Source organism: Rhinatrema bivittatum, chromosome 13 (genome assembly GCF_901001135.1).
Source record: "Rhinatrema bivittatum chromosome 13, aRhiBiv1.1, whole genome shotgun sequence".
Taxonomy (NCBI): domain Eukaryota; kingdom Metazoa; phylum Chordata; class Amphibia; order Gymnophiona; family Rhinatrematidae; genus Rhinatrema; species Rhinatrema bivittatum.
The window spans coordinates 37,313,147-37,331,804 of record NC_042627.1 but is presented as its reverse complement, the minus strand read 5'-3'; the positions used below and the strand labels follow the sequence as shown (position 1 = coordinate 37,331,804).

The window sequence follows — 18,658 nt, the reverse complement described above, 5'->3', positions numbered from 1 at the left end:
ACACAGTGGCAGAATTAAAGGCCCATGCAACACTCCAGAAACTCTCAGCTAGCACCCAGGACCCGTGCTCCTCATTCAAGAGGCATTTGAGGTTGGGAGGACGGAAGTCTTTCTTTCACCCGAGGAAATACTACCCTCCTCCATCTCGACACCCCCCCCTTGAGCAAGCGCAGACCCCTTGCAGACACCCCAGGCAACAGAGAGCCCCAAAGTCCCAACCAGCATCTCTGTCAACTCAAGGGACAGAGTTTTGATTGGATCGCGGAAGCATAGCCATGTCTGCTGTACCTGTGGTAAAGGATCTTCTGGTCAGGGGCAGGCTGCAATTCTGTGTGAACTGGTGGTTCAGTGTAAGCTTGGACCAGTGGGTCTTTGCCATCGTGCGCAATGGGCACAAATTAAATCTGAGTGCCCTGCCAAATTGCCCCAGAGTCCTTTTTGGGGACCAGTAGCTCATTAGGAAGTACTTGTAGAGGAGCTCTTCTCCCTCTTTAACAGCCAGAATGATTGAACCCGTTCCACCAGGGGAAGGAGGGTGGAGCTTTTACTCCCGGTATTTCCTAATACCAGAGAAAGCAGGGGGACTCTGTCCCATCCTAGACCTAAGGGACTTGAACAAATTTCAGAAAGAAAAAGTTCAAAATATTGTAATATTTCTTGCGAAAAGGAGACTGACTATCTATATCTACAGGACATGTACACCCATATCGAGATTTTCCCTGGTCAACAGAATTATCTCAGATTTGTGGTGGGATCTCAACAGTTCCAATACTGCATACTGCCATTTGGGCTAGTATTCACCCCATGTGCTTCACAAAATGCCTAGCCGTAGTTGTGGCACACTTATACAGGCTGGGAATCCATGTTTTTCCCTATCTGGACGATTGGCTGTCCATACATTCGACCATCCAGGTGCTAGAATCACTAGGGTTCATCATCTACCCCAAGTCCCATCTCTGTCAGACACCTCATTTGGACTTCATCAAAGCCCTGCTTAGACACGGCTCAGTCCAAGGTCTTCCTGCTGCAGCAACGGGCCATCAACTTGATGACCATCACGGCAGAGATTCAAGAGCCAGCAGGTATTAGCCTGGGACATGTTGAGGTTGCTGGGCCATGTGGCTGCCACTCCCCTGGCACGGCTGCACATGAGGAGAGCCCAATGGACCCTAAGGTCCCAGTGGTGTCAGGCTACACAGGACCTCTGAGACTGCATCTGAATTACTCTGGCCCTCTTGAACTCTTTGTCCTGGTGGTGGGACATTTCCAATCTGGAATGGGGGGGTCACCTGCCAAAGTCCCCAGGTTCAAATTACATGGACAACGGCTATATCCATCCTGGGCTTGGGGGCTCTGCAACCAGGGTTGAGATGCAGCAACCAGAATTGAACACAGTACTCAAGGTGTGGTCTCACCATGGAGTGATACAGAAGCATTATGACATTCACCGTTTATGCACCATTCCCTTCCTAATAATTCCTAACATTCCATTTGCTTTTTTAACCACCGCAGCACGCTGAACTGACAATTTCAATGTATTGTCCACTATGATGCCTAAATCTTTTCCTGGATGGTAACTCCTAACATGAAACCTAAGATACTGTAACTACAGTAAGGGTTCATTTTCCCTATATGCATCACCTTGCACTTGTTCACATTAAATTTCATCTGCCATTTGGATGCCCAATCTTCCAGTCTCACAAGATCCTCCTGCAATTTATCACTATCTGAATAATTTTGTCCTCTGCAACTTTTATTCAACCATAATCTCTTCCCAAACAGGCTTTGTCACAATTTCTCAAACAGTAATAGTTAATGAACAAACATTGAATAGCACAATCCTCTTTGGATTTTTTATCATTAAAAACAATGAATCCACTACCAGACCTGCTTTAAATTTGTTAACAACCGCAGACCATACTTCATCTCAGGCTTTAGCCTCACATCCCTGCATGTAACTATTCCTTGCTGCTTCTCTCGTGCTTTCCTGCATTCGGGTTTGGTTTTGTTCTATTCTCCTAATATTTGGAATTTGTTCCATGCATCTGACACCTTTCCGCAAGAACACATTTTTCTTTGTTACTCTTGAGTCTATTCCCTTTCAGCCTCATACCATGACCCTTTGTTTTAAAACTTCCTTTTTGAACGAGGAAAATTTTGCCTCTTATTTCTTTGAGGAATTTGAATTTCTGATTCCTCATCTCCTAACCTCCACTTAGATTTTTGCAACTTTTTCAAAGCACTGAAGAAAAGGCTTGAATGACTTTTTAAGTAACATAACATTGAGATTGTAAGGAATAATCTCAGGTATTTACTGATGAATGTCTCAGGTATTGGCGAAACCTTTACTGATGAACTCTTTCTTTAATACTAGTCCTTCTGCTTTGGAAGATGACGACGACGATGATGGTCATACTGTGGTGGCCACAGCAAGAGGAGTTTTTAATAGCAATGGTGGTGTGTTAAGCTCTATTGAGACTGGAGTTAGTATCATTATCCCACAAGGCGCCATCCCTGAGGGAATAGAGCAAGAAATCTACTTCAAGGTCTGCAGAGATAACAGCATCCTCCCACCCTTAGACAAAGAGAAAGGTAAAAACTATTTCTGCTGCTGTTTGTATTACTGTATTTACCATTCTTTGGAAGTTTATAATTATTTCCGCTATAACTTGTGATATTTATCTGTTTTCATTGCTTTTTTTTTTTATAGATTTAGATGGTTTAATAAAACAAGAGTATTCAATGGCAAACAGATTTCATTGATGATGCTTTAATATAAAGTTGTCTTTACAACTGTACAGGCTTCCAAAAATAAGCCGCCTTTTGGAAGACTCATTAGTGGGTCACATGCCCAACCTAAGCAACTTCACGAACTGATTATCAACTGCCATCTGTTTACTCCAGCCTTTAACACTTTTCCTTTTACAGCTTCAGAAGGAGCTTTCTTTGTATGCCATCTTGTAGAATTAACGAGTGTTTGGGAATCAGGGCTGGTTGTTTCTAACATTCACTTTCGATGAACATTTTCATTTCTGTCCAAGCCTATTGTGTTGTTAGATTGACACTACAGCACTGAATAAAGACACATCTTTTTAGGAAACATTGGGAATCCACTCACTGGCTTACTGAATATGCCAGTGAGTGGACCAGCATATTCAGTAAGCCAGTGAGCAGACAAAAATGGTGTGCGGTCAGGGCCTTCAAGGGACAGTGAATCACCAGCCCTGGATGTTTTGGATTTTTTTTTTCAGCTGCTCATCTATGTGGCCGATAGAAACAGCAGCCTGTGGCAGCCTGCAGGTTGCACCTCAGAGGGAACCAATATATAATAAGATGTGAATAATAGAGAGGACTTTATAGCGAATTCTGAATTGAACCAGTAGCCAGTGTAGGGAGTGCAGAATGGGTGATACTTGATAAAGATCACATAACACTAATCTGTATTGGAATCAAAGCCTCGGATTATTGTATCGAATGAAGACAGTAGGAGGGTTTCTGTGCTGTGACCTTTACGGAACCCATGCTGATTAGGATGAAGAAGTTCATTGTCAGAGGTAATTTGAAAGCTGATGCAATACAATGGATTCGGTTAATTTTGCTAAAGTTATAAGTGAAGCTATAAGACGAAGGTTATTGAAGTTAGTGGTGATTTCATTTTTCTTCTTTGGGATAGGTAAAATTGAAGTTACCTACGTATTAGTGTTATGTGATCTTTATCAAGTATCACCCATTTGAAAAGTGCCAGGCAAATTCCAGTAAGTGAGCAATTGGTTCACGAGTATAGAAAGAAAGTCACTTATCAGGTCAGATGAGGATTTTAGATAGTGACCTTGACAAGGGTTAAATGGTGATGTTGATATTTTAATTTTATGTAGACTCAAGATATTGTGGCTGTGGCTACAGTTGAAAAATTTGAGCAAGAGCAGATAGCAGGTAATGACTTACCTGGCTAAAATTTAGCCAGATAAGTGGCTCAGAATTCAAAAACTTTCCATGTGGGCGGTTTGGGTTGGCTGTTGTGCTGTAGTGCCCATGTCATTTCTGCAACTGCTGGCGCTAGTTCTAACTTTTTTCCATATGGCATAGGTATAGAAACTATAGGGCCAATGCAGAAAGATGTGTTCAGCCAAATGCACCTTTCTGCCTGCAATTCAATGCACATTTTCTGCACGTAAGACTTACTGCTAATGCAGCAAGGAGTTTTGCGTACATAAAATGAGCATTGCAAAATGGGCATACTGCTTAGCGCCCTTGCATGGAAATCCCATACAAATGAGGGCATTAAGCAGCGCACTCCATGATGCACTCCATCCAGCAGTCTCCCAGTCTCTGCAGCACTCGCCCAGATCTGCCAGCTTCTGCCAACATCCACCAGCCTCTCCGCTACACCTTCTGAGAAGGCACCATGCAAACCTACCCCATCCCTATCATTCATCATCAACACACCTACCGCTTGAAGCTCTCACAACGATCCCCGAGCCATACAACGAGATCTCTCATCCCAATCATGATTTCACCCCTCACCCAGCTTTTAGGACTCACGATATTCTCTCTAACCCTCTTCAACGCCCAATCCCTTACTAAGAAAACCCACATCCTTAACTATTATCTTCTGGACTCCAAACCAGACATTTGTGCCATCACGAAAACCTGGTTAAAAAGTTCTGACACCCCCTTGATAAACCAGTTACCTATACACCTCTATGATTTCTTCTCAATTCCAAGACCCAAAAAAAGAGGGGGGCGGTCTGCTTCTAGCCACCAAAAAAGAACTCAATCTCAGCCAGCAACCAGTCAAGACCTCCTCAAAAAAACTGGAACTAGGACTGTTCAAGTCAAAACATATTCAAATTCTCCTAGTATACGCCCCGCTAGGATTACTAGACTCCGATGTCTCACCCCTCATAGAAACCATTGCTAAACACATCAACACAGATTCACCAGCTATGATACTGGGGGACTTCAATCTGCATGTTGACGCCTCTCCGCTCTCTCCCAACTGTGAAACCTTCCTCTCTACACTCCAGGCAATGGGCTTTGTACAAACTATCAATAAACCCACCCATAAAGCAGGACATACACTCGACCTCATTTTCCTAAACTCATACCTATCATACAAAAACGTTCCAGACTGCACCCCTGTCCCCTGGTCCGACCACTCCCTAATATCAGCTACCCTCACGACTCAAGGAAACACTATTCAGCCTCAACCTCTTTCCACCATCCATTTCAGGAAACCATGTGCCTCCGACATCCTCAGTGAATATCTTTCTAAGGAACTCCCTAACCTGGATATCTCCAACCCCAACTCAGCCCTCCTATCCTGGCTCAATATCACGGAGTCAATAGCCAATAAACTTTGCCCCAAAGCAACAAAAATTATCAATTGGACACACAAAAGGAAACAACCCTGGTTTTCACCAGATCTTAAGAGGATGAAGCAAGACCTCAGACACAAGGAAGGCACTTGGCGGAAGACCCTCAACACCACAACACTATCCGATTATAAATGCACCATGCATATCTATAAGATCTCTCTCTTACAGGCACAAAAAGAGTATCATGCCAGCAGAATTCACGATATTTATTTTGATGCCAGGGCCCTGTTTTCCTATGTATCCGAACTCACTAAACCCTCTCCCCCCACCATCCCAGAAGACCAGGCTCAATCCAAAGCAAATGAGCTAGCACTCTTCTTTCAGGATAAGATTGCCAATACACTTGCGCTTCTCCCTACCATCGCAACCCCCTCATCCCTAAACTCCAACTCTACTTTTTATCCTGGAGCAACTCTTGACGCCTTCGAGCCCACTACCCCTCTGAAGATTGAATCCACCCTCAAGAAGTTGAAACCATCCAGCCATCCAACTGACCACATCCCAACTAAACTTCTGCTCCTCATTCTGGGCGCTATCTCCAGATCTTTAGCTGACATCATAAACTGCTCCCTAGCCCAAGGAATCTACCCGGATGAGCTAAAAACGGCATCCCTTAAACCCCTCCTGAAGAAACCCAGCCTGGACACAAAAGAACTCTTCAACTTCCGACCCATATCCAACCTCCCTTTCCTAGCGAAACTCAGAGAAAGTGGTGAACACACAGCTCTCAGACTACCTGGAGGAACACAAAATCCTATACCCTTCCCAGTACGGTTTCTGCAAATCATCCAGTACAGAAACCCTCCTCCTCTCCCTATCAGACCACATCCTCTTGGGCCTAGACAAAGGGCTCTCATTCCTGCTTGTACTCTTAGACATCTCTGCGGCAATCGATACCATGAACCACGCCATCCTTCTGAATCGCCTCTCAGACATCGGATTATCTGGACACGCTCTCAGATGGTTCAACTCCTTCCTCAACAACAGAAGCTTTAAGGTTAGAATCAATAACAAAGAATCCCCTAATTTCAAATCAACACTAGGCATCCCCCAAGACTCTTCTCTATCCCCTACCCTCTTCAATATCTATTTACTGCCCCTCTGTCAGCTGCTCACAAACCTAAACTTAACACACTACCTCTATGCAGACGACGTTCAGATCCTGATCCCTATAAAAGAATCCCTTCCAAAAATGCTTACCTACTGGGAGAATTGCCTTAAGTCCATTAACCACCTACTCACCAGCCTGAACCTGGTTCTCAATGCAGCCAAAACAGAAATCCTTATCTCCCCCGACCATTCGGACAGCTCCGGTCAGACAGTCCCTAACCTCCAGACCACTCAAGTAAGAGACTTAGGAATAATCCTTGATAAACATCTGAACTTAAAGAAATTAATCAACAATATCACTAAGGACTGTTTCTATAAGCTTCAAGTTCTAAAAAGACTCAAACCCCTTCTTTATTTCCAGGACTTCAGAACTGTTCTCCAGTCAACTCTGTTCTCTAAAACAGACTATTGCAACACTCTCCTCTTAGGGCTCCCCATTTCCGCTACAGAACGGAGCAGCTAGAATCTTAACCAACACTAACCGGGGAGCTCACATCAGTCCCATACTCCGAAACTTGCACTGGCTGCCAATAAAATACAGAATCTTACACAAGGTACTCACCATAATCCACAAATCCATCCACAATCAACTACCTCTAGACCTTCAGATCCCATTCAAGCCTTACTCATCCACAAGACCCATCAGAAGCATATAAAGGAACCCTTCAAGTCCCACCAACTAAATCCACGCGACTAACCTCCACCAAAGAACACGCACTCTCCACAGCGGGCCCTGTCATCTGGAACAACTTGCCGACTGACCTAAGATTGGAACCCTGCCTCCTAACCTTCCGAAAAAAACTTAAGACGTGGCTTTTCCACCAAGACTTTCCTTAATTTCTAAAGATATCAACATACTTCTCAATCAGACTCAACCTAATCGGCCAGACCCCAGTCCAGCCCTAGTATATATAAATATGTTATTCCTCTAGTTTTTGCTTTCCTTTTACTTCCTGGCTACTCTAGCCCCCAAGTTCAATCTCCCTGTTATATGTAACTGTGCTTTCGCCATCTTGTTTTATGGTTTATTTTGTTAGTCCCTAAGTTCCATGTAAATCTGTTTGATATGAATCTTGTCATGAAGGTCGGTATAAAAAACCGTTAAATAAATGCAGAGAAGGATGCTGGCCAAATGCAGTCTGTCTTAGCGCTGGAAATTTAATCCCCTGGTCAGAGATGAAGTTACATTTCCAGTGCTACTGCACTGGCACTTAAAACCCTCCAAAAACTCAAAATCGGGCTTACTGCCAACATTTAACCAGATAAGTATGGACTTATCTGGATAAATGTCAGTGGCTAACATGACTGCATTGGCCTGGCAGGGGTGCCCCCTCTCCTCGGTGCTTCCTAAGTTAAAATGTGTGTTCAGCCTGTGCCAAACGGCTGAAGGGAGGGGGAGAGAGAAGAAACCATGAAAGCCAAAAAAAATCCAAAATATAAAAAGAGCAAAAAAAAGCAACAAAAAGTTCAATAATAGGCAAAGCAAAAAATAAAATGTTACATGGAATTTCACTGTCAGACTTGCTTACATATCACTGAGATACTTTGGTGGCTTAGGATATTCTATGTATCTTACTGTTTTAAGACTGCTGCTATGCTAGCTTCAAAGTACTCATCTGCATTAATAATTCAGTTGTACTTTATTTGTTATATTCCACCTTTCAGGCATTTGAAAGTGGATTATATTCAGGTTTCTTAGGTATTTCCCTGTCCCCAGAGGGTTTACAATCTAACAAGTGATCTTGTGTTTTCACTGTTTACAACGGGTGGCTCAGAGATATGATTGTATCATAATAGGAGAAAATGGCCTCACTCTAATACTGATCCACACGCCAGGCCAGTACAAGGGAGGCAGCCAGTCTGTGAAACTCTGCCTGCTCCCAAGCAACAGCAGGCCTCCTAGCCGTCTGCTCTTGGGCTGTGGATTTTGTCTAACCTACATAACTCCCTCACTCCTCAGTTGTCACACAGCTGCTGACACGGTATTAGAGTAGCCTGCAAGTAGAAGACATTTTGTTTAGTGTGGAACCTAAAAAGGGTTTTGTCCAGATTGCCTTTTATGTGGAGTAAGGAGCCAAGTAAGGGTCCCAATGTGAAGTCTTGTGGGATGATTAATGTAACTTCCCCTTAACACCACATAGTCTTTACATGTACACTATGCAAGTTGAATTGTTTTACTGTAAACCGGTTTGATTTGCATCCAATGCAAGAAGATCGGTATATAAAAAACCAAAAATAAATAAATAAATACACTATGTACTCTCTGTCTTCGACACCTGCAGTTGCACATTTATGCTTCCTAGAGATAAAACACATCTAGGGCTTTATCATTTTCATGTAGCTTTCTGACTGAAGATTTGTCATAACATTCGGTGCCAGAGAGAAGGACCATTGTTTGGTCAGACGTGATATATCTACACAATGTTACAGGCCAATGGTTTGTAAGAGGTGTGCTCTATGACCTTTACATAGCTAGACAACTGATTGGTCCCCAACAGAGTGAAGACATAGCTACTGCATCTCTAGCCAAAGATTTCTATATCTATTCCACTGGACTGCATATGGAAGTGAACACTAGCTAGCTAGTACCCATCTCACATACATGCCCATGTACCCAACAGTTAGCTAAGAATATGCTCTCTGGAGAAGGCAGCTGGAGACAATACCAAAGCTCCACAGTAGAAGCTTCATGTTTAACTTTCTCTGTCTTCCTTGGGAGCATACAGTCATCTTTTGGTTATATGCTATGGGCCATATGGTCTTGCTGCCAGAAAAGTGCCTACTTGGAATGGCCACTGACACTCTAGCATGCAAGGTCATGTGGATCCCAAGCCTTTGACCTAGTGAACCCTTAAGAGAAAAAACACAATAAAAACAGACAAGCAGAAAATGTTCTTTAAACCTGTGACTACTTTATTACACAACAAACGTCAACAGATTGAAAGCAAGTCAGCATCTTTGGTAATCACATTCTGCAAGGACAAGATATGTAATTGCACATGACATTGTAATGAAATGAATAGCACATTGAGTGTAGACCTCTGCATATATTGTTACAAATGGGAACATTACATAAACAGTGTTAGTATCTTATCCTTTTGCACAATCATGATTACAGAAAAGAACATAGGAAGCGGAAGTCTCACACTATAGCTACAGGACAGCTCTAATGTTAGAGCAGATAGCAGCACAACTAATTTGTATAAACCAAAAGGCCCCAGGCAATCAATGTTGAGAGGCAGCAGGACCAGGACTGGAGAGCTCAGCATGGAGGCAGCAGCCCAAGGAGAAGACCCCACAGTATGGAGACATGATGAGAAGAGCCAGCAGGTGGACTGTGACTGGAGATGGCAACGTGGAGGCTGGAGTACGGATAGAGCGTTGAGGAGGGCAATAGAAATAGACAGCAGGACAACACTGGCAGATAGTAGACCATCCCCATCATCTACCCGGCACAGGAACTCTGTCCAGAGGCCCAGCCAGGCTTGTTCAACAAGTCTTGTTTTTAGGCATTACAGGGCAACAGTTGCAAATCTTCAAGGCCTTTTGCCACACTGTGGCTTGCCACTTGGATGTGGCATGTCTTTAGGGAGACTGCCCCTGAGTCATCTGTTGGGCTGGGGACTGCTATGTGGTGAGGAGTCTTAGGATGCTGGTGGAGGCTTCAGCATTCGTTGGAGAATCTGGGTGAGGACACCGATGAGGTTATTTATTGAGGTAGCCACTGTGGTGAGAGCTTGTGTGTCGGCTGCTTTCTGGTCACGCAGAGCCTGGGTCTGCCTGTTCACAGCCCTCATCATGCACTCTGGCTCTGCCCATATGGGGTGGAGGTGGACACCATGGCTTCTTTCCAGCCAGTCTAGCTGCTAATGCATTGAGGCCTCAGTTGGTGCTGGTGTTGGTGCCGGAGCTGGTGCTGGTGCTGTGCTCGCCTTGGCTGGAATGGAGATTTGGATCTCCAAAAGTGGCATGAGGGGGCTGGTGGTCTGCTCCTGCTCAGTGTCTGCTGCCTCATGATGGCCATGTGGTGTGCTGGAGCGAGGTTGCGCTGGTTCAGCTGTGTGCCACTGTAGGCTGGGTTCCTTCATGAAGCTTGAAAGGTTTAAGCTCAAGGGCTTGCAGGATCTGGCTGTGCTGAGGAGGTTGCTGCTGTTGCACAGCTGGTCCCTGGGGCTTCACTGCTAGTCCCTGGGGCTGGACGGCTGGGACCAGCAGAGTCCTGGGCAAAAGCTGTGGAAACAAAAGAAGACATAAGTACCAAAGTGATGTACACACTTGACAGTTTGGCATGAGATGCGCACTTTGCATGTCAATCAATGTGAGCATCTTATGCCAAATGTGCACAGCTGTTGCAGCCTTGCCATTTACAGGTGAGGTGAATGTACCAGCTGGAGCTCAGCCATGCCCTCGAATGCATCTGGTTCCAGCCATTGGACAAGGCGCTTCTCCATGCCATGAGCGCAATCAGACAAGGGGCTCCTCCGCCGGTCTGCCGGATGTACTTATCCTCCTTTGTCTTCAGTGCCCTGGTAACTGTGGGCCACCTGCTTCCCACTTCATCTTATGCTGCTATGCCTTGAGAGAGCCTGGGCGATGGTGCACCAGATCTGGCCCTTGGATGCCCTCGAGGTCTTGTCGCACAGTTGCTAAAGAGCATGGCATAATATTCCAGAACCCCAGCAATGATTATCGCATTGTCCTCCAGGCTAAACTTCAGCGCACTCAGACGAACCTGCCCTGCTGCTTGGCTTGCATAAAGGGAATGCCATTTTCTCTTAGAGGTGTCCTCCCTTTCCTGACTCCCGCTCCTTTCTCCCTTCCCTTCCTCCCCCTCTTGCACCTGCCCTACCAACTCCCCTCTTCTCTGCGCTCTGTCTATCCCTAGCCTATTGTCTTCTACCTACCAGACTCGCCTGCCTATCCCCTTCTCCCTCCCACTTCCTTCTATCCTTTCCCCCTCCTTCTATCCCTTCCCCCTCCCTATCTTTACTCCTATCCCTGTCCCTACTGCCGCCTCCTTTCCCTAGCACTCCTGTCCTCGTCCTCATCCTCCCTCCTCCTGTCGTCCTGCTCCTCTCATCTCTTCCCCTGCCTCACCACATCTCACCCAAAGACAAATATGACAAACAAAAAACTTCCACACATGCATAGTCAAAGTTTAAGGTAAACAAATGAGAACCAAAGACAGGACAACTCATTCAGAAATCGCTATCCACTAAATCCATTAAACTCCAACCAAGATCTCACCTCCTCTCCCCAAACACTTGACACACCCTCAAAGAGGCAGCTGCAGGAAGCCAGTATATATAAACCAGAAAAATAATGCGCCGCATAAAATGACGCACAACATAATTTCCTATGCAATGTGATACACAGGAAATTAGCCTAACCATGCCCATTTTTATAGCGCCTAAGTTTGTACCTGATGCAATGGAAGGTGAAGTATCTTGGCCAAGGTCACAAGGAATGACAATGGTATTTGAACCCTGGCTTCCCTGGTTCACAGCCTGCTGCTCTAACCACAAGGCTATGCCTCCACGTGACTTGCAAATATTTCTGTGCCTCAGAATGACAATAGGCAACAATACTTCATTATTGCTTTTGTCTTACATTCTCATAAATTATTTTTCTTCCACAGCCTTTGGGACCTCATGAGTGCTCATCTCTACATAGCCTTCACTCAGTATCTTAAGGAAACTCATTTTTTTCTTTCGATATTGGTACCTTGAAAGCACATCAATGTGCAGTAGTTTCCAGCTTTCCTTGAACACTTTTGTTCTTACGATTGCCCTAACAAAATAGCAAGCACATTCTAGTCTTAGGCATCTTGTGTATTTTACTACTTTTGTATATTATCTCAGCACAGTAGTACCTCAAGTATATTCTCAGTGATATGCTCTCAAGTGCTATCAAAGTATTCAGTGAGACGCTTTATTTTCATTATATTATTTGAGGGCTTAAGGATTCCCACCCAACATACCAAAGAAAATGCAAAAGTGAAAAGAGCAAGAAAGCAAAAACCAAATAAAACAAAGAAAGCAAACATGGAAGTAAAACAGAGCAAAAAAACCAAAAAGACAAAGGGGGGGGAGAGTGAAAGGCATTTGGCTATCTACTTAACCTCTTACTTCGTGGATTACAAACTGGCTTAAAGACAGGAAAGAGAGAGTAGGATTAAATGGACCATTTTCGCAGTGGAGTGCCTCAGGGATCTGTATTGGGACCCATACTTTTCAATATATTTATAAATGATCTGGAAAGAAATACAAGTGAGGTAATCAAATTTGCAGATGATACAAAATTGTTCAGAGTAGTTAAATCACAAGCAGATTGTGATAAATTGCAGGAAGACCTTATAAGACTGGAAAATTGGGCATCCAAATGTCAGATGAAATTTAATGTGGATAAGTGCAAGTGATGCATATAGGGAAAAATAACCCATGCTATAGTTACACAATGTCAGGTTCCATATTAGGAGCTACCACCCAAGGCGTCATAGTGGATAACACATTGTTATCCCAGGACAAGCAGGATGCTAGTCCTCACATATGGGTGACATCAGTAATGGAGCCCTATGTACGGAAAACTTCTGTAAAAGTTTCTATGAAACTTTTGACTGGCACCAGAATGCCTACTGAGCATGCCCAGCATGCCATGATATTCCCTGCCACAGGGGTCTCCTTTCAGTCTTCTTTTTTCCGCGAAGCAGTTAGCCTCGCGGTTGTTAGGAGTCCTGTGGAATTCTCCACAACTTTTCCTCACGGAAAACTTTAAAAAACTTCAAACTGCAAAGGGTCTCCCTCAGTATATCCATCGCGGTAAGTTTTTACCTTTTTTGCGGTTCCGTTCCGCCTTTTTTCCATATTTTTTGTCCTGAGTCATTGGCCGTCGACGGCTGTCCGGCCCCAAAATGGCCTCAGGCTTCAAAAAATGTCCGAAATGCTCCAGGAACATGTCCATCACAGACCCTCACCAGGACTGTGTCCTCTGTCTCGGTGAAGGGCATGATGTTAAGGCTTGTCCCTTATGGGCTACGATGACCTCGAAGGGCCGACATCTGCGACTGGAAAAAATGGAGCAGTTGTTCAAAATACAACTTCTTTCGGCTCCATCCACCTCAACTCAATCGTCTCCGGCTGGGTCGATTCGGAAAGTCGTCTTTAAAAAACGACAGCCAGGTGAGTCGGGAGACGCTCCACTTTCCTCCCCCTCGCCATCGTCCAGGGCGTCAACATCGGGCAGTGAAAAAGCCCGCGAAAAAGACAAGCATCGCCATCGGCATCGTAGGCCGCATACGGCATCCGCTGCCCCGATACCCGGCGAGCCATCGGAACATGGTACCCCGACTAAGAAACCTCGGCTCCAGGGTGAGGCTTCTGAGCCATCGACAGGGCGATCCCCGCCGATTCCGGCGCAGGGAACCGTGCCTCCTCAGGGCCCTGAGGAAGTACAGACATCGCCGCCACCGCCTCCCCCCATGGGTGCTCTGTTTTCATCATCCATGCGGGCGGAACTTGACGTCTACATACGTCAAGCGGTCAGGGATGCTTTCATAGAAGCGATGCCACGGCCTCCTACGCCAGTCCTGAGAATATCACAATTCCAACACCGGTACCCTCGATGCCGATTCCAGGGAAATCACCGCAATTGTCGATGCCATCGATTCCAACACCGGTACCCTCCATGCCGCAACCATTGATGCCGTCTATGCCGATGCAGCAGATTCCGGCGTCTATGCCGCAAATGCCATCGGTTCCAATTCGGCCACCGGCCCCGATGCCACCATCGATGCCAAGTCAGGAATCGTCCATTTTTCAACCTTTAATGGACAAATTGGATTCCCTAATCCAGGTCTTCTCATCTTCACCTCAGGATTTCGATTCTGATCAACATCAGGAACCATTACCTGGTCCATCAGGTGTCATGCCACCCATCCGACCGCATACACCAGTCTCTGAGATCCCCTTCAAGCCTCCTAGGCCAACAGGGCATCCTCTTGATACCGATACTGACTCAGATCTGTCATCTGAAGAAGATATCCTCTCTGAACCTTCACCACCAGAGGACAGGAGAAAATCACCACCGGAGGATCTTTCATTCTCTAATTTTATAAAGGAGATGTCTGAAACAATTCCATTCTCCCTCCTCTCAGAGATAGACACCAGACAAAAGACCTTAGAGTTTCTTCAGTTCGTGGACCCTCCTAAGGAAATACTTGCCATTCCAGTGCATGAGGTCTTGCAAGAGTTAATGTACAGGATGTGGGAGCACCCTGGTTCTGTGGCAGCAGTCAATAAACGTGCTGATGCCACTTATCTGGTTCAACCCATTCCAGGGTTTCAAAAAACTCAATTACCACATCAATCTGTAGTGGTCGAGTCAGCCCAGAAAAAGGCTAAAAGGTTAAAACAACATGCCTCCACACCTCCCGGAAAGGATAGTCTGTTCCTGGACAATTTAGGAAGAAAAATCTTCCAAGGAACAATGCTGGTATCACGAATAAATTCTTACCAACTGTTTATGAACCAGTACCAGCGTGACCTGTGGAAACAGGTTGAAACACTGTCACAACAATTACCTGATCAGTTTCAGGACGGGTTCCTAAGACTCGTGCATAAAGGCCTAGAAGCAGGCAAGCACGAGGTGAGGGCCAAGTATGATTCCTTTGAAACATCCTCCCGGTTATCAGCATCAGGAATCACAGCTAGAAGATGGGCCTGGTTAAAATCATCGGAACTTAGACCAGAGGTGCAAGAACGGTTGGCAGACCTACCTTGCCTAGGGGAAAATCTCTTTGGTGACAAAGTCAAAGAGGCAGTGGCAACCATTAAGGACCACACGGAAACCCTTAAACAGCTGTCTCAGCTACCTCAAGAGACGCACCAGCCTTCTAGGAGGCCGCCTAGAAGAGAACCCAGAAAACCATACTATCGCCCTAGGCGATATTATCCTCCGGCAACCAGGTCCAGACAACAACGGCCTACACAACGGTCACAACCTCGACAAAGACCTGCTAGGCCTCAGCAGCCTGCGCCTACGGCATCCACATCAGGCTTTTGAAAACCACCCAGAGAGCAGAAGCCCTTCTCAAAATCCTTGTCCACAACTACCTGTCGGAGGTCAAATATCTCATTACCATCAAACTTGGACCTCCATCACAACAGACCAATGGGTACTCTCAATTACAGCTCAAGGGTACCGCTTGGATTTCCTCACTGTACCAAACGAAAATCCTCCCCTTTCATCTTGGACAGTGTCTCATCACTCCACAATTCTACAAGCAGAATTATCCACCCTTCTGAATGCCAGGGCCATAGAAAAAGTTCCCAGGCGTCAGTGGGGCAGAGGATTCTACTCCCGATATTTCCTCATTCCAAAGAAAACCGGGGGCCTACGTCCTATCCTGGACTTCAGAAATCTCAACAAATTTCTAAAGAAAGAGAAATTCAGAATGGTATCGTTAGGCACCATGCTACCTCTTCTTCAAAAAGGGGATTGGCTCTGCTCTCTGGATCTTCAAGACGCTTACGCTCACATTCTCATCTTTCCTCCTCATCGACAGTATCTGCGATTTCTGGTGGAAGGTCAACACTTCCAGTACAGAGTACTACCATTCGGCCTAGCCTCAGCACCTCGAGTATTCACAAAGTGTCTTGCAGTAGCGGTGGCACATCTTCACAAACAAAGAGTGCATGTATTTCCTTACTTGGACGACTGGCTCATCAGGAGTCAAACACAAAGCGGAGCTCTCACTTCTCTCCAGCTCACAATAAAGTTGCTTCACTCCTTGGGTTTTCTCATCAACTACGAGAAATCCCATCTCACACCATCTCACCAGTTGCAGTTCATAGGTGCAGATCTCAACACCATCACAGCAAGAGCTTTTCTTCCAAGAGACCGTGCTCAAGCGCTTGTTCTCCTAGCGCACTCTATTCGCAATCAGTCTCGAGTTACAGCTCATCAGTGCCTCACCCTACTCGGACACATGGCCTCAACAGTTCATGTCACTCCCATGGCCAGACTGACCATGCGACTAATGCAATGGACACTCAAATCTCAATGGATTCAAGCCATTCAACCATTGTCCACTCCCATTCAGATAACACAAGATCTGAGATCTTCCCTTCTCTGGTGGACATCAACGATCAACTTGCTAAAAGGCCTACCTTTCCAGCAACCAGCTCCACAAGTGACTTTAACTACAGATGCATCCACCTTAGGTTGGGGAGCGCACATTGCTCATCTAAAGACGCAAGGCACGTGGACAAGACGCCTCCTTTCAAATAAACTTTCTGGAGCTTCGAGCTATACGCTGTGCGCTACATGCGTTCAAGGACTGCCTTTCACACAAGACTGTTCTGATCCAAACGGACAACACAGTAGCCATGTGGTACATCAACAAACAGGGAGGTACAGGCTCGTACCTCCTTTGTCAGGAAGCAGCTCAAATTTGGGACTGGGCCCTAGCACACTCAATTCTACTACGGGCCACTCACCTAGCAGGCATCCACAACACAGTAGCGGATCGCCTCAGCCGTCACTTCCAACCACACGAGTGGTCTCTAGACCCAACGCTAGCAACCAAGATATTTCAACGCTGGGGTCAACCAACAATAGATCTCTTCGCATCTCATCTGAACTACAAAGTGAACAATTACTGCTCTCTCCTCTGGCAGCAGAACAGCCTGCCAAGGGACGCCTTTGCTCACCATTGGAACTCAGACCTGTTATATGCGTATCCACCGATACCGCTCATAACCAAAACTCTAGTAAAGCTTCAACAGGACAAAGGGACCATGATACTCATAGCCCCGTACTGGCCTCGACAAGTATGGTTTCCCACACTGCTAGATCTCTGTCAGGGATCCAATTCGCCTGGGAGTAGCTCCCAATCTCATAACTCAGGAACAGGGTCAGCTGCGCCATCCCAACCTTCAATCCCTATCCCTGACAGCATGGATGTTGAAAGCTTGATAGTACAACCACTCAACCTTCCAACCACTATATCTCAAGTGCTGATAGCTGCACGTAAACCTTCCACTAGAAAGAATTATTCCTACAAATGGAAACGGTTTACATTGTGGTGCACTCAGAAAGATTTAGATCCTTTCACTTGCCCCACTACCTCACTACTAGATTACCTTTACCATCTCTCAGATGCACCTATCTCTACACAGCCTCTTGTAAGTAATTCATGAGAGGCCTAACTCACATTAAACCTCCAGTTCATTCCCCAAGCATACAATGGGATCTGAACGTAGTATTAACTAGACTTATGCGTTCTCCATTTGAACCCAAAAATACCTGTGACCTTAAATACCTTATTTGGAAAACGGTATTTCTCATAGCCATTACATCAGCTAGGAGGGTCAGCGAACTACAAGCTCTAGTCACATACGAACTTTTTACAAAGTTCCTACATGACAGGGTAGTCCTCCGTACACATCCAAAATTCCTTCCTAAGGTTGTTACGGAATTTCACTTGAACCAATCCATAGTTTTACCAACTTTCTTTCCTAGGCCTCATTCCCATCAGGGTGAAAGAGCCTTACACACTTTAGACTGTAAGCGTGCATTATCCTTCTATTTAAACCGCACAACAGCCCAAAGGAAATCCAGTCAGCTGTTTGTATCCTATGATCCAAACAAACCAGGTAAAGCAGTGGGTAAGCATACTCTGTCCAACTGGCTAGCAGATTGCATACAATTTTGTTATGAAAAAGCAGGCCTTACTCTTCAAGGGCGAGTAAAAGCACACTCGGTCAGAGCAATGTCAACTTCAGTAGCGTACCTTCGCTCTGTACCTATTCTGGACATTTGTAAAGCAGCAACATGGAGTTCTCTTCACACTTTTACAGCTCACTACTGTTTAGACAAAGAAGGAAGTCAAGATTCAGCCTATGGACAATCCGTCTTAAAGAACTTGTTTCCAGTATAATCCCAACTCCTTCTACATCCAACCTGCTGTGATCTTCGGCTGATTCATTTTATCAACAATACTTCACTGTTGCTTCACTACAAAATGACTCAGCCTCTAGCTTGCTAATCACCCATATGTGAGGACTAGCATCCTGCTTGTCCTGGGATAAAGCAAAATTGCTTACCTTGTAATAGGTGTTATCCCAGGACAGCAGGATGTAGTCCTCACGAAACCCACCCGCCACCCCGCG

General features: G+C 45.4%; 1 protein-coding gene across 3 annotated transcripts in view; it reads left to right on the top strand.

The window, feature by feature from the left end:
• Positions 1-18,658, top strand: part of TJP1 (tight junction protein 1) — a 486,574-nt gene that overhangs the window by 452,328 nt on the left and 15,588 nt on the right. For all 3 annotated transcript variants that reach the window (XM_029575150.1, XM_029575149.1, XM_029575148.1), the window contains exon 26: positions 2,375-2,592. In XM_029575150.1, the coding sequence (XP_029431010.1) occupies positions 2,375-2,592 (218 nt within the window). The remainder of the gene's footprint in view (positions 1-2,374; positions 2,593-18,658) is intronic.